Consider the following 16,765-nt stretch of genomic DNA (forward strand, 5'->3'; position numbering starts at 1 on the left):
GTATAAGGATACGTATTAAATCATAATAGTGTAGTATCAATGCCACGGTTTCATGTTGTGTGAGCTAAAACGATTGACTGATATATCAATGCAGCTCTTGCACTGTACATGCTTTGATATAGACATTTGATAAGGGATTAGTGATAATGCTCTCGTTCGTGATCTCAAGATCTAATGTAATAAGAAGTGCCTAAAACTATGTTACAGAAATGTGTTCCTCCGGAAATATTATATTCACGTATTAGAGAGCGCGAGAGAGAGTGAGAGCGAGAGTGTGTGTTGCGATAAAACCCTGGAGTCAAATGATTGAACTTTCAAACCTTCACGCTTTATTCCTTCAACTGTCTTTATCCAATGGAATCAGGGACATCATCATAATCTTCTAACAGTCACATTATCAGAAAGGTTTACAGTAATAAAAAGCTCATCATGGGTAATTTTCTTTAGAATGATAACGGTTACTTAGAACAAAAATAACAATTTCTACCAAAAATATTCAAACAATGTTAATATACAATAGTCATATATTTCCTTTGAAATATACATAGATTTGTTCAATTTGGATAGGTCATACTCCCTCTCTTTGCTTTATGATTTCCATGCGACAATTGATTCTCCACCACAAGCCACTGAAACATCAACTCTGATTAAAACCTGTTTTACTCATATTTCCCCACTCTTTTCAGTTCAATGATTGTTGCCAGGAAACAAATAGGCTATGCAGCAAAGTAAGGAAACGTGAATTTGAGAGTAAGAGAAACTTGACATTAGTAGGCCTCAGCAGTGATTATAACCATCTCCGTTCAGAAAACAAGTTGGCTAAGTGCAGTATTTCAGTGAGAACAAACTTAGATGCACGACAAGAAGAAAAAACTGTTTCATAAAGAATACTCTTCGCTTTTTAAACTTTTCTTAGATAGTGATTTCGTTTTTTTGGTATACGTTCTTTCAGCACTGGCTTTCATAGAGTGAGAGCGAGAGAGGAACTCTCTCTTTGTTTCATCGTGGCGAGGCGACGAGAGGCTTGGCGCCCGCAAACAATGTTCCAGAATGCAACAGCACCGTGAGACTGAGGTTAGCGCGGCGTGTGGAGGGTCCCAATACTGCAGCCAGGTGCACTCCAGCTGTCCTGGTTGTGGCTCAGCAAGCAGTGACTGCTCTAAGCAGGGCGTTGGCTAGAAGGCAGCTCAGCAAGGCGGCCAGGCTGACGTAGGAGGCAGAGGCACCGCTGCAGCCCCTCTCTCCCTCGCAGAGCAGCTGCTCACACAGCACGCCCTTGTACTCCGGCAGACACAGACACTTCTGGTTCTGGAAGCAGGTGCCTCCATTCTGGCACAGCAGGAACTCATCATCGCAGACATTGGCTACGAGAGGAGACAGGGAGGAGATGGAGAAAAAGGGGGGAGGAAACAAAGTGAATAGGATCAGTGTGACCACTGAATGCCTCAAGCCTAGAAACAGTACAGGACACCCTGAGAAAAGTAGTTTTGGCAACGGGTACAGTACATTATCAAGACACCTGTTCTGACCTTACCTGTACGGTTTACATTTTCTGTTGAATGACTGATTATACGGTAAAGCTTGCCAGATTGTTACACGACCTTGCGAAGGAGTCATAGAGCTCACTGTGCATTGATTATCATTCAATTGGCAAACTGCTCAACTTTAAGCTACTGTTCTTAACATTACCTTTCATTTAACTTCGCCTTCACACACCCACACACCCCTACTTACGGGAGCAACCTTGTCTCCAGCTGTATCCAGACAGGCAGTCCTCACACTTTGGCCCAGTGGAGCCATCTCTACACTGGCAGAACCCTGTGTCGTTGCAGCGAGCATGGAAGGATCCCAGCTGGTTACAATTACACTCTGCACAAAGGGATTAACAACACATTGCTGCTTTAGTGAGGGTAGAAATAAAGTATATCTAAGATCACTGCTCATCAATCTAGTTGAAATAGCAGTTTCACTAGCCCTGGTCACATGTACCTACATAAACAGGTCAGTGGTAGGCTATTGGTTTGATACTGACGATTCTATGAACATTTAATCTCTTTACATGAAGGAACAATGTAGGCGTTGTCAGTTTTTACTTGTTCCCTAAGGCATCTCTCTCAGCCTGAGGAAACTATGACAGTCTGAGGCGTTGCTTTACTATTTCTCTGTAATACCTGCTTCAAGCCATGTTCTCTAGTACATGTCTTGTTCTCTGCTTGAAGACTTTAGGCCCACTTCACAGCTGTATCTTATAACACTGGCACTGAATTCTGTGACAAACTTATTTGGATAAAATGTGTGTTTTAAGAGCTCAGCTGACGTCATTGTTTAATTATTGAGAAAAATGTACGTTTTGCCTAAGTGGAAACCGGTATGACAGGGTTGTGTTCATTTGGCACCGAACAGAAGAAACGTAGATTTTTGTTTTTGTTGCAAAACATTGTCTGTTGCATGTCCAAATGAACACAACCCAGTTGTGTGTGAGTCAGCCTCCAGTAGGTGTCAGTATGCCATTGTGTCATTCCTGCTCAGTACTGTGCAGTGGTAGTGCAATAGTATGTGTAGTGCTATTTGTTACTACATTGATGAATGGCTCTGATATTACTTTAAGGTAAACATAATAATGGGTTTAAAAAAGTTTGACTATTTATTATAAATGTACATAAAAATCAGTAATAAACTATTAAAACCCATTGGTTAAAATTGTGAAATTGTCATTTTCTTGCTTTCCAAATAAATAGTTTATAAATGCACCTGAATGTTGCATGTTGTTTAAAATTGTTGATTGTTAAATGACATTTTGGCACTGGCTGTATTCTTTAGGTGTACAGTTATTTTTTCACCTTACCCAATGATACATGGGGAGTGGAATAGGATGTATGGGCACCACCAAACACAATTCTAATATAGATAGCAAAAGATCTGTAAAAATACACTTAACCTACCCTTTACACTTGACCTCTTTAGAAAGGGCACCTTAATGTAAAGTGTTACATGTGCTGCTTTACAAACTTTGTAGGCTGATTAATTTAGATCCTGCAGGTGTAATTGAAATTTTATAAAGGCTGCTATGGTATGAATGTTTATGTTTTTAAACCATTTCTAAATAAATTATCAGCTAGCTATGATGATTCTCTTTAGCTGTTAGTATGGTCAAAGGATCATGCTTTAATCCTGTTGAGCTAAAAGGGGTCATACAGGAGACACATAACAGAGATTTGCAGGTAATTAGTAGGGATTGAAGGCAATACACAATTATAATCTGTCTTGTTATGCCTTGATCAATGTCTTTATCAAACATTTTCCACTGTGCTTATCATTGTGTAATGTACATGGAGAAAGTCGACGGTAAAATGCTGTATGTGTGGACATGTCAGTGATGGATAAACTCTTCATAGTTGTTTATAGTGAATGCGTTTAGGGTGGAGTTTGCGTGGTGAGACAGTGAGGAGAGATCCTAACTGACCTGTACAAACGTTCTCATCGTCCAGCTCGGCAGAGACATTCCGGAAGTATCCCAGTCGACAGTGCTGACAGTTCTGCCCCCTAGTGTTGTGTTTGCAGCTGACACAAGTCACGATGTTGATAAAGTCAATATAACTGCAGCGGTTCGAGTGGCCATAGCACTCGCAGTCTGACAGAGGGAAAGAGCAGAGTAGGGTTAGTACAGGGAATTGGAGGATGAGGAAGAGGAAGAGGAGGAGGAATGGAGTCCTTTTCAAACTCAGAGGTAGCACTCAAAGAGATTTAGGTACACCACATCTCTTTGAGTGTCGCTCATCATACAAAAGCCAAATAGGCAAGACATAGCAGGATCCATAGACCTGGAGTATGCAGAGTTCATAAACCAGTTCCTGACTTTGTGGACCAATAGGAAATCACTTGACCTCAATAAGCCCATATCTGCATTATTCAACCAGCTAACGATCTGACCTCTGAGTACTGCACATTGACCAAGAGGTAAAAAGTAATTAATGGTAGAGCAAATACACCAAATGTCAATTTAGTTTGCATTACATTCTTGATCAATTGATTAATTGATTTACAGCTAATTAAAATTGCATTTTTTTATTTGGATGTCATAATGGAGCTTATTATGCTTTAGGAGTGTGTTCCATTATACTATAAGAATCTGAATACAATTGTTTTTAATGCTAATTTACAAGACGATTTAGATGATTATAGTTTAGTTGTTTAATCAGGCATTGTGTTACATCTCTTTCTTTAGAGGGGATTCATTATTGACACAGTATTTTAAAGATGCTGCTGGTGACATATGAAGACCTGCTGTGCCACAGAGTAGAGGACTGGGACGGGGGCAAGAACGCTTATCAAATATGAATGGGCCAATTACCCTACAGATTGTTGAAAGAATGGACACTATCTCACAAATGAATCCACAGTTAAAACAGTCATCCACACAAATGATACTGTAAAATCAGTCAAGACACAGACCCTATAGGTTCTGAGATTTCATTACAAGTTCACAATAAAAGGTAACAACAGTATTTCTATAAATGAAGGGGAAATAAGTTGCTTACCTTATGAAGCAAACAAAACCCAAACGTGAAACATAAAAACACATGGAAAAAAACAAAAGACAAATTAATGAAGGAAAAACACTGGACAAACTTTGGTCCTTTTTCCACAGTTCTCTAGTCGAAACAGATTCAAAGCTTCAGTGTGGTAAATCATTTCTTACCTTGAAATTGGACGTATGCAACCTTAGACTGCCTGTATTTGGACCCACCAGGAATCAACAGTTTTACGACCGCTTGGGAAATAAAGCATCTATTTAACTGTATTATAGATAGTTCTAACATGCAATGTGTACAAGCCTCTACTTCACAGTGTCTGAAATATCATGGCTATTAAAATATAAAATTGATGCCAAAGGAACCCTGAAACACAATAGGGTGCCAACTGCTCAGACATCTTGCATGATTCACAGATAAAGACCTCACACATAAATAGTTATCAGCCATGGAAATCTACACATTAACACACAGTATTGTGTATTACTACAACGTTTAGTAATTCACAAAAAGTATAGATATTCACTCCTCTACCAGAACAACATCTCAGTCCCAATCAGACAATCCATCTCACCAGCAGTAAAATGCCTACCTGGGTTGTGTTTATTAGGTAACGCAACAATGTTTTTTTTTAACATTTTTTTCCGTTTAGTGCCTAATGAACACAACCCTGAAGTGATAGTAATCACAGTCCATAGCAAAGATTTGCAGTTTTCAATACTGGTTCAGCTACAGCTGATGAGTGGAGTCTGAGTGGTGACAGAATCACTCACACAATACTATGTGGCATATTCTGTACCACAGGATCCTTGTCAACAACAAAAATACATTAGCTGCTCTAGGTTTGACAAACACACAGACTACTCCTAATGCTTGTTAGCAGCCTGGTGCTTTGAGTCAATAGCCTCATGAAATCATGGATCAGGTATCCTACTGGGACACGGGCTCATCCAAAAATGTCTCAATGCTTTTCCGCTCCTATTTTGTCCATCAATTATCTATTTGCACTCTGACCCCCAGTGCGGATGTTTTCCTATAGCAACCAGGCGACTAACACTCCAACTTCAACCCCATTGAGTGAGTTCAGGAAATTCAACATGGATGGTTACCGACACCACTACACATTGAAATGCGAATGTAAAGGACATCACGCTGCTTGCCTAGTGAGTACCACTTCCTCCTGATTCAGGCTCGAACCCAGGACCTCTGCCTTGCAAACAAACATGGCCGCCCTCCTGAAGCATCTTACCCAACTAGCTGTTTGGCAGCGCGAGTGGACACACTTCAGGCTGAGGTTTGAGTTTCACAGAGCCCAATCTGCTACCTTCACCCCCCAAACTCCCTCCACAGTGACCCCAGCATAGAGCTGAGCGCAACTGCAGATGCGAGTTATTTGGCACCATTGTAAAGGACGTCATGCTGCTTGCTTAACGAGCACCGCTTCCTCCTGATTCAGCTCATATCAAGGCTCAAACCCAGGACCTCTGCCTCGCAAACACACATGACTACCCTTCTGAAGTGTCTTACCCAGTCGCGCCACCAGAAAGCTAGCTGTTCAGCAGCGCAAGTGGAGACACTTCAGGCTGAGGAGCGAGTTTCACAGCTCGCCATCTGCTTCAATAACAGAGTTGAGTTGTTGGATCACACTAAACTATTTTTTAAATCTGACACAACTATCTTTTGTAGCACACACAACATACAATATAAATACTACTAGACTACTGTTAATCAATATACCTTTTTTCTCATAGTCTTTCATTTCAAAATCGTTTTTTTTTTCTTTCATTTTCTCTTCCTCTTTGCTTTCCCCTTTGGTTTCAGTTATGGGGGTAACTGTGTACACCAGAGAGATTGAGAGATCAGAAAAATAGCAACTTCAAACTTTTTACTCATTCTTTATTCATGTTGAATGAACCCTTAGATATTGTCTCAACCATTTGACGAAGCAATTAAGGCAACACCTCGTATGAAGGTCATAAAACCTTACTGACATGACCCTATTAGCAGCATATAGACTGCATACACAACTGTATATTAGAGGTTAACATTATGAATTCAAAATATACCACTGGGCAAAAACTGGTTAAATCAACGTTGGTTCCACGTCATTTTAGCAAAAATATTAAATGTCATGTTGCTGAATCAATATGGAAAACTGATTGGTTTTGCAAAAACTCATCAACGTAGGGGAATTTCATATTTTCTTCACCCAACTTTGAATCTAAATCCAATGACATGGTGAAATGTGTCGTTTATTTCAATTTCACGTTGAATTCACATTATTTGACAACTCAACCAAATTTAAATCAAAACTAGACGTTGAAATTACGTCTGTGCCCAGTGGGATGGTTCCTTCAATATTTGCAGTTTTACCATAGTTTACTGATGGAATATGCATAAACTTGTACATGGAAAAATAAAAGGGTATTGTTGCTATATCACAATGTACCTTTTTCCTCTTTAACCTTTTCTTCTTTAATTTCCACTTTCTCACTGCCCCCAGCATCAGGCATTGGAGCGGCAGCATCAGGAGCTGGTCCTGAATCAGGAGCTGAATCAACTGAATCAAGAGCTGGATCAACTGCATCAGAAGCTGGATCAACTGCATCAGAAGCTGGATCAACTACATCAGGAGCTGGATCAACTACATCAGGGGCAGGTCCTGCATCAGGGGCTGGATCAACAGCATCATCAGGAGCTGGATCAACTGTATCAGGAAATGAATCAACTGAATCAGGAGCTGGATCAACTGAATCAGGAGCTGGATCAACTGAATCAGGAGCTGGTCCAACATCAGCAGCTGGATCAACTGAATCAGGAGCTGGTCCAACATCAGCAGCTGGATCAACTGAATCAGGAGCTGGTCCTGCAGCAGGAGCTGTTCCTGCATCAGGAGCTGGATCAACAGCCTCAGGAGCTGTTCCTGCATCAGGAGCTGGATCAACAGCACCAGGAGCTGGTCCTGCATCAGGAGCTGGTTCAACAGCCACAGGAGCTTGTCCTGCATCAGGAGATGGATCAACAGCCTCAGGAGCTGGTCCAGCATCAGGAGCTGGATCACCTGTGTCAGGAGATGGGGTAGCAGGATCAGGAGCTGCTGAAGATGTGTCTGGAGCTGTAGTAACTACATCAGGTGCCTGGGTAGCAGCATCAGATGTTGAGGTATCTGTGTCAGGGGATGGAGCAGCTGCCTCAGGCACTGATGCAAGTGTATCAGCAGCTAGGGGAGCAGCATCAGGTGCTGGAGTAGATTTGTCTGGAGCTTGGGTGATATCTCCATCCAGTGCACGGGAAAAAGGATCAGGTGCTGAGGAAACTGTGTCGGGAGGTGGAGGAACTGCTTGAGGTGTTGAAGTAGCTTCATCAGGTGGTGAAGTCAGTCCGTCAGATACTGAAGTAGCCACGTTAGAGGCGGGTGTATCTCCCTCAGATGCTGGAATAAATGTAGCATCAGGGGGTGAGGTAAATCCATCTGTTGGTGGTGTTACTACATCAGATGCTGGAGTAACTGTGTCCGATGCCAGAAAGGGCACACCAGATGTCGAAGTGAATACATCAGATGCTGAAGTAATAGTGCCAGATGTTGTGGTAAATATGTCAGATGTTGGAGTCATTGTGTCAAATATTATAGTACTTGTGTCAGATATAGTACTTGTGTCAGTTGTTGTAATACTTGTTAGAAATGTAGTACTTGTGTAAAATGTTGTGATACTTGTGTCTGATACTGCGGTAGTTGTGTCAAATGTTGATATACTTGTGTCAAATGTTGTGGTACTTATGTCAAATGTTGTAGTACTGGTGGCAGAAGGTGTACTACTAATGTCAAATAGTGTAGTACTTGTGTCAAATATTGTAGAACTTGTGTCAGATGTTATAGTACTTGTGTCAGATGCTGTAGTACTTGTTTCAGATGCTGTAGTACTTGTGTCAGATGTTGTAGTACTTGTGTCAGATGCTGTAGTACTTGTTTCAGATGTAGTACTTGTGTAAAATGTAGTACTTGTGTCAGATGTTGTAGTACTTGTGTCAGATGTTGTAGTACTTGTATCAGATGCTGTAGTACTGGTGTCAGAAGCTGTGGTACTGGTGTCAGAAGTCACTGTGTAAGAAGTTGTCATTGTGCTGTCAGGTGTGAGAGTAAATCCAACTGATGTTGGAGTGGTTGCATCAGAAGATGGTGTGACTGAATCAGATGTGGCATCAGCTGCATCAGATGATTGAGTAACTGCAATTGTGTACAGAAAAATCACACCAATCAGTTGTTAAGATGGCATACTAACCACTGCACCCTTATATTTATAATATTTTGATGTTGGCTGGCTGGCATTGTCTTGTGATATTTACAGCATTCAACTTTTCCCTATTTCAGTCAGTATCAGTAAAAATGGGATAACCCATGCCCTGATATCATCACATCCCCTGCATATGCCCTGTGGCTACTCCTCAAGGACAGGGCTCTGTGCCTCCATCCTGTTATGGTTTCATGTATCTATCTACTGTATCTATCTCCACAGGCTCCGTAACTTGCCTGGTTTGCTCTCCCTTACCACGACCTGTCTTCTCCCTGCTTGTGAAATATTTAGCAGCTGTTCATTCAATTGGTATTCAGAAATAGATCAGAAAGGCTTGAGCTTTGGCACCCAGCACAATATTGCTGGCTCGACCCTGTGCTCCAGAAAGAGATGATGCTACACAATGATAGCGTTTTTAATGATTTATCGCTCCTGGCTGCTGATTGTGTCCAGTGGCAGCACTTTCCTTGTGAACAGTGGATATCATCAGACCCTTGCTAGGCAGGAGGAAGGTGGTAAGAGGGCAACAAACAGAATGACCATTTGATTCAAAAGTAAAATGCCACAAAGCATGTTGGTGCCATTCTATTGCAGGTGATATGAAATGTTCTGTTGCATTCCTTTTCCAATCAAACATTCCTTAGGGAATCAAAGTAGGCAGTTTAATCTGTGTTCTGGAAAGCCCTGGGATAAACTCAACATGCTGCCAGATCCTGAGGGATAGTGAGCCTGCTGGGTATTTTATCTTCCAAACAAGAGAGTAGAAAACACTTGGACAACTTCTCACCTTTTGCCAAATGTCTCTGTCAATATAGACAAAAAAACAGCATGGAATGATATCATGAGTTACCTTTTTATCATTGGTCCTCTCAAAGTATGCATTCCAACACCCCTATTCATTCCCACATTCAATGTCTCTTTATAGGTGGGGGTTACAATGTAGCATTTGTACAGTGAATACAACAGCAAGGTTATGTTCTAATACTCCCCTTGGCAGTATTAGAACAGACAGGGATCCCTAAAGTGTAAGTAGCCTAGCACATGGAGATGTTAAGTGGTCAGCATCATGGCCCTTATACCATACATTGCCTTCAGGACTACTTTAGCCCAGTAATCATGTTTAATCTCTTTACCCCAGTGCAACCTCTTGGGAGAGTAAGGCACTCTATGGCCTCCGACAGTCCTGATTCACACTGGGAGGGGTTAATGGGGGTAAATATGACAGTCTACAAGCTTCACAATGAAGATGTTTTGTTTCTCCTGCATGTCTCTCTTACACGTCTGTTTCAAGGACCCAGTGTGCCACTTGATTGTTTCCATTAAACCACAGTTTAATCTGCTGTTAACCCCTGCTCTCAGTTTTGCTTACAGGCAAGACGGTTTAAAACAGATGGTTTACAGACACAGATAATGCGTCGGACAAAGTGTTTTAGTAGGAGTAAGATCACAAACACTACTACAACACTGTGCTCAGTTCATCATTTGTATCCCGTCATTTATTGCTCTCATTTGTTGACACGGACGAAGCACAACGATCAACATTTCTATTATTACATCAATGTAAAAGTGCTAGTCAGTTATGACGTTGTATGGTATCATAACCAAGGTTTGCTTTGCTATTCTTATAGTCTCAAACGTTTGTAAAATGTACTAAAAGTCACAGAAAATCCATGTGACCATCGATATGTCCAAAGTGGATGTATTTCAAGAATAGTCTAACCAATATTCACACGTTTAGATCCCTGAACAATATCAGAAGACATTTGGAGAAAAAAGTATTATTTGAGGTGTTAAAGCTCATGTAGTGTAACGGTGAGAGGTCAGTCCTCTGGTGTTTCAGGGTACTTACCGTTCAGCTGCGCTCTCACTGTGGTTGTGGGGGGCTTTACCTCCATTGGGGGCGAGTTCACTGTGGTTAAGGATGGACTGTCTGTCTGGTCGGGACTGGCAGAGACTGGCACACTGTTTGACATACTGGCTGGAAGAGTGGCTGGTATAGTGGCTGGCACATAGGTTTGGTCTGTTGCCAGAAGCGGCACTTGAGGGAGCAATTGGAAAGCATTTACTGAGCTAGCAATGAGGTAATTTAGGTAATTGAGAGGTTTATTGCATTTTCACACCAATGCTCTCCAGATGTTGTCTAGCATCATAGACAAACATGCTGTACAGTGGGGGAAAAAAAGTATTTAGTCAACCACCAATTGTGCAAGTTCTCCCACTTAAAAAGACTATGACAGACAAATTGAGGAAAAAAAATCCAGAAAATCACATTGTAGGATTTTTATGAATTTATTTGCAAATTATGGTGGAAAATAAGTATTTGGTCACCTACAAACAAGCAAGATTTCTGGCTCTCACAGACCTGTAACTTATTCTTTAAGAGGCTCCTCTGTCCTCCACTCGTTACCTATATTAATGGCACCTGTTTGAACTTGTTATCAGTATAAAAGACACCTGTCCACAACCTCAAACAGTCACACTCCAAACTCCACTATGGCCAAGACCAAAGAGCTGTCAAAGGACACCAGAAACAAAATGGTAGACCTGCACCAGGCTGGGAAGACTAAATCTGCAATAGGTAAGCAGCTTGGTTTGAAGAAATCAACTGTAGGAGCAATTATTAGGAAATGGAAGACATACAAGACCACAGATAATCTCCCTCGATCTGGGGCTCCACGCAAGATCTCACCCCGTGGGGTCAAAATGATCACAAGAATGGTGAGCAAAAATCCCAGAACCACACGGGGGGACCTAGTGAATTACCTGCAGAGAGCTGGGACCAAAGTAACAAAGCCTACCATCAGTAACACACTACACCGCCAGGGACTCAAATCCTGCAGTGCAAGACGTGTCCCCCTGCTTAAGCCAGTACATGTCCAGGCCCATCTGAAGTTTGCTAGAGTGCATTTGGATGATCCAGAAGAGGAGAATGTCATATGGTCAGATGAAACCAAAATATAACTTTTTGGTAAAAACTCAACTCGTCATGTTTGGAGGACAAAGAATGATGAGTTGCATCCAAAGAACACCATACCTACTGTGAAGCATGGGGGTGGAAACATCATGCTTTGGGGCTGTTTTTCTGCAAAGGGACCAGGACGACTGATCCGTGTGAAGGAAAGAATGAATGGGGCCATGTATCGTGAGATTTTGAGTGAAAACCTCCTTCCATCAGCAAGGGCATTGAAGATGAAACGTGGCTGGGTCTTTCAGCATGACAATGATCCCAAACACACCGCCCGGGCAACGAAGGAGTGGCATCATAAGAAGCATTTCAAGGTCCTGGAGTGGCCTAGCCAGTCTCCAGATCTCAACCCCATAGAAAATCTTTGGAGGGAGTTGAAAGTCCGTGTTGCCCAGCGACAGCCCCAAAACATCACTGCTCTAGAGGAGATCTGCATGGAGGAATGGGCCAAAATACCAGCAACAGTGTGTGAAAACCTTGTGAAGACTTACAGAAAACTTTTGACCTGTGTCATTGCCCACAAAGGGTATATAACAAAGTATTGAGAAACTTTTGTTATTGACCAAATACTTATTTTCCACCATAATTTGCAAATAAATTCATAAAAAATCCTACAATGTGATTTTCTGGATTTTTTTCCTCATTTTGTCTGTCATAGTTGACGTGTACCTATGATGAAAATTACAGGCCTCTCTCATCTTTTTAAGTGGGAGAACTTGCACAATTGGTGGCTGACTAAATACTTTTTTCCCCCACTGTATATACAGTCTTTTCTACAAAATCTATTCTACAAATCCACTGAGACTAATCTAAGTGTGGGTACTAAAAGTACCCAGACTAAAATACTTTGCATTCATATACAGTTTGAGGTGATCAGACTTTACACATACTACTAGGTTACCTACTATCAAATGCCTAATGCCTAGTATTCATCTCACTAGTTTCCCACCTGGTGTGTCAGTGAGGGAGTCACTGAGCTGTGTGCTGGATGTGGGACCCACCACAGCTGTCACTATGTCAGTGAAGGTGGTGATGTCTATTTGGCACAGAAGATAATCGGGGTCATACAGTATCTCGTTAGGGTCTGACGTTTTGAAGTATTCTAACAATGAATGCTAGGCCTCTAACTAAAGGTACTAAAGGCTGAGAGACAGAAATACAGGCACACAGAAAAGCATGTACACACACATAAACACACACGCACGTGCACTTGTAAACACGCCTACACACACACACACACACACACACAATACGGGTTTCTTTGCTCTTGCCATATAACCAAATCATGTTTTCATTCTCCCGTATGCCCAATATTTAAATCATACTAATATTATGCAGCAACATGCATTAAGTGTGGAGTCTCCCTGTAGTGAGCGACTCTGCCTCCTCCTGTAGATGGGTGCATTGGGATTCAGTGGGGTGCACTTGGAACAGTGGGAGCTTTCCTGCTGTCTGGCATGCTGATGTTTTATTCATTTAATGCTGCATCCCTCCCCAGTGGTTGATAATTAGCGCATGGCCAAAAGGACAAACTCCTAATTCAATCTTTGCATAAAAAGAGACCCTATTATCAGCCGGAACAGGTTTTTACACGCTGGGTACCACATATAACCTGCTTATGCATGTACTTTGGCACACTTGCTGGTGCATATCTTTGTGGCATCAATGTGGGGAATTGAAGTTGGTCATGTTCCACTTTCTTATTATCTGCATTTACATATCTGAATGTTTGTGCCAGAAGGAACATCATGGCTTTGTCAGGGTGCGGTATTAGTAACAAATGGCCATGTTGAAACCATATGAGTGCTGGAGGTGGATTTACCTTGGGTAAACTATCTGGGCTACATGGGACCCACATGTACACTACCGGTCAAAAGTTTTAGAACACCTACTCATTCAAGGGTTTTTCTTTATTTTTACTATTTTCTACATTGTAGAATAATAGTGAAGACATCAAAACTATGAAATAACACATATGAAATCATGTAGTAACCAAAAAAGTGTTTTTTTATATTTGAGATTCTTCAAATAGCAACCCTTTGCCTTGATGACAGCTTTGCACACTCTTGGCATTCTCTCAACCAGCTTCATGAGGTAGTCACATGGAATGCATTTCAATTAACAGATGTGCCTTTTTAAAAGTTAATTTGTGGAATTTCTTTCTTTCTTAATGTGTTTGAGCCAATCAGTCGTGTTATGACAAGGTCGGGGGGTATACAGAAGATAGCTCTATTTGGTAAAAGACCAAGTCCATATTATGGCAAGAACAGCTCAAATAAGCAAAGAGAAACGACAGTCCAACATTACTTTAAGACATGAAGGTCAGTCAATACGGAACATTTCAAGAACTTTGAACGTTTCTTCAAGTGCAGTCGCAAAAACCATCAAGCGCTATGATGAAACTGGCTCTCATGAGGACCGCCACAGGAATGGAAAACCCAGAGTTACCTCTGCTGCAAAGGCTAAGTTCATTAGAGTTACCAGCCTCAGAAATTGCAGCCCAAATAAATGCTTCACAGAGTTCAAGTAACAGACACATCTCAACATCAACTGTTCAAAGGTGACTGTGTAATTCAGGCCTTCATGGTCGACTTGCTGCAAAAAAACAACTACCAAAAGGACACCAATAAGAAGAAGAGACTTGCTTGGGCCAAGAAACACGAGCAATGGACATTAGACAGGTGGAAATGTGTCCTTTGGTCTGGATTGGAGATTTTTGGTTCCAACCGCCATGTCTTTGTGAGATGGGGTGTGGATGAACGGATGATCTCTGCATGTGTATTTCCCACCGTAAAGCATGGAGGAGGAGGTGTTATGGTGTGGGGGTGCTTTGCTGGTGACACTGTTTGTGATTTATTTAGAATTCAAGGCACACTTAACCAGCATGGCTACCACAGCATTCTGCAGCGATACGCCATCCCATCTGGTTTGGGCTTAGTGGGACTATCATTTGTTTTTCAACAGGACAATGACTCAACACACCTCCAGGCTGTGTAAGGGCTATTTTACCAAGAAGGATAGTGATGGAGTGCTGCATCAGACGACCTGGCCTCCACAATCCCCCGACCTCAACCAAATTGAGATGGTTTGGGATGAGTCGGACCGCAGAGTGAAGGAAAAGCAGCCAACAAGTGCTCAGCATATGTGGGAACTCCTTCAAGACTGTTTGAAAAGCATTCCAGGTGAAGCTGGTTGAGAGAATGCCAAGAGTGTGCAAAGCTGTCATCAAGGCAAAGAGTGGCTATTTGAAGAATCTCAAATATAAAATATATTTTGATTTGTTTAACATGTTTTTGGTTACTTCATGATTCCATATGTGTTATTTCATAGTTTTGATGTCTTCACTATTATTCAACAATGTAGAAAATAGTACAAATAAAGAAAAACCCTTGACTGAGTAGGTGTTCTAAAACTTTTGACCGGTAGTGTATGTGGAGCAGAGGTGGGCACTGAGGCAAGTCACGATGTCCTGCAGCTGTAGGGTAACATTACGTTTCGTAGGTTGGGACATGTACATCTTTCCACTAACCCCTCCCCTCTCCCCCTTTTACCATCTGCCACAATGGCCAACCAGTTCAGAGAAGGTTTCCCAGAGAAGATCTGTTCCCTGAAAGACAGCTTGATGGTGGAATTACACTGGTGTGTGTGTGTGTGTGTGTGTGCGTGTGTGTGCGTGTATGCGTGCGTGTGTATGCAACCCAGAGAAGCCTTGGGGTGGACATTGGTAGGTAATAATCATTGCCTGTTCATAACCATATTCATTATAATCTAAAAGTCTAAACTTTTCGTGAATTTGTTCTTAATTGACCTGCCTTGTAAAATGAAAAAATAAAAAAAATGAAAAAGATCAGCCCTCCAGGTTGAGAAAAGGCTGCCTTTGTACTTTGGACAACCATTTTGATAAACAAGTAGGTGAGTGAGAATTGTCTAAAGAACAAGTCATGCTGAATAAATATGGAACCCTTCATTTTTTTTTACTGCAAAGCACCTTAAGTGTACGTTGCCTAGAAGCCCCTATTGTCCCATCAATGTTGAGCACATTCATAACTGTGTTCTCAGTAGATGACTGTTCTCAAATCTCCCTCTGATACTTGTGACACCGCAGAGAAAGGTATCAGAAGAAGGCGCTCGTAAAGAAACATGGATGACCTTTCCTCTTACATAGTGATATTGAGTGTATTCCATAATTCATCAGAACAAATGGCTAGTGACGTGTCTATAGGTTTCCAATGATGAAACGAAAAAATTACACATTTCAATAGTTCAAGCTATCATGAACATTTTAAGCATAGGCCAGGTCATCTCAGACTAAAACGGTAACTATGAGCCCATGGCGTTATAAAGACCCATCTCAGTGGAAGCTAAATGGACAACCGGCCCTGTTGTGCTCCACTGTGGACAACAGTGTATCACTTTCACTATGTAGAGTAGATGACTTCACAGTATCCTGTCCTAAGCTGTTTCTGTGGGGATGGTCCTTAGATTTAAGTGCACTCTACAAACTAAGAGCTGGATTCAATCCGTATCGCGGAAGTATCGAGGAAGAATCGCATTAAAATGTAAAGGTAAGAGAAACAGAATGGTAAAGTTTGAGGCCATGTGGTGGAGAGTAATATGGGTGCTGGAGATGGGGGTGTAAGCAGGTGGGGCTGGGGTGATGTTGTGGATGTTTCTGTGCATTTGTATGTTGTCGTTTGCATGTGTATATTTATATTTTACAAAAATCATAAGTAAAATCTTATAACAAAACAAAAGAGAAAAATAAGAGATGAGGTAGTCATGCAAAAATCATGTTAAACACTAATATTGCACACAAAGTGAGTCCATGCAACTTATGTGACTTCTTAAGCAAATGTTTACTCCTGAACTTATTTTGGCTTGTCATAACAAAGTGGTTGAATACTTATTGACTCGAGACATTTCAGCTTATATTTTTTATTAATTTGTAAAAATGTCTAAAAATATAATTCCACTTT

The 16,765-nt window shown here is 41.4% G+C and overlaps 1 protein-coding gene across 1 annotated transcript in view; it reads right to left on the reverse strand.

Annotated features, from left to right (window-relative positions):
- Positions 1-1,140: 1,140 nt before the first annotated feature.
- LOC311145079 (netrin-G2-like) overlaps positions 1,141-16,765 on the reverse strand; it is a gene marked incomplete at both ends in the record, with an annotated part of 47,685 nt that continues 32,060 nt past the window's right edge. Inside the window, 3 exons of the mRNA XM_084181257.1 lie at positions 1,141-1,364; positions 1,735-1,869; positions 3,464-3,631. Coding sequence (XP_084037383.1) covers positions 1,141-1,364; positions 1,735-1,869; positions 3,464-3,631 — 527 coding nt within the window. The remainder of the gene's footprint in view (positions 1,365-1,734; positions 1,870-3,463; positions 3,632-16,765) is intronic.

Source organism: Coregonus lavaretus (genome assembly GCF_964263955.1).
Source record: "Coregonus lavaretus genome assembly, chromosome: 17".
NCBI classification, from domain to species: domain Eukaryota; kingdom Metazoa; phylum Chordata; class Actinopteri; order Salmoniformes; family Salmonidae; genus Coregonus; species Coregonus lavaretus.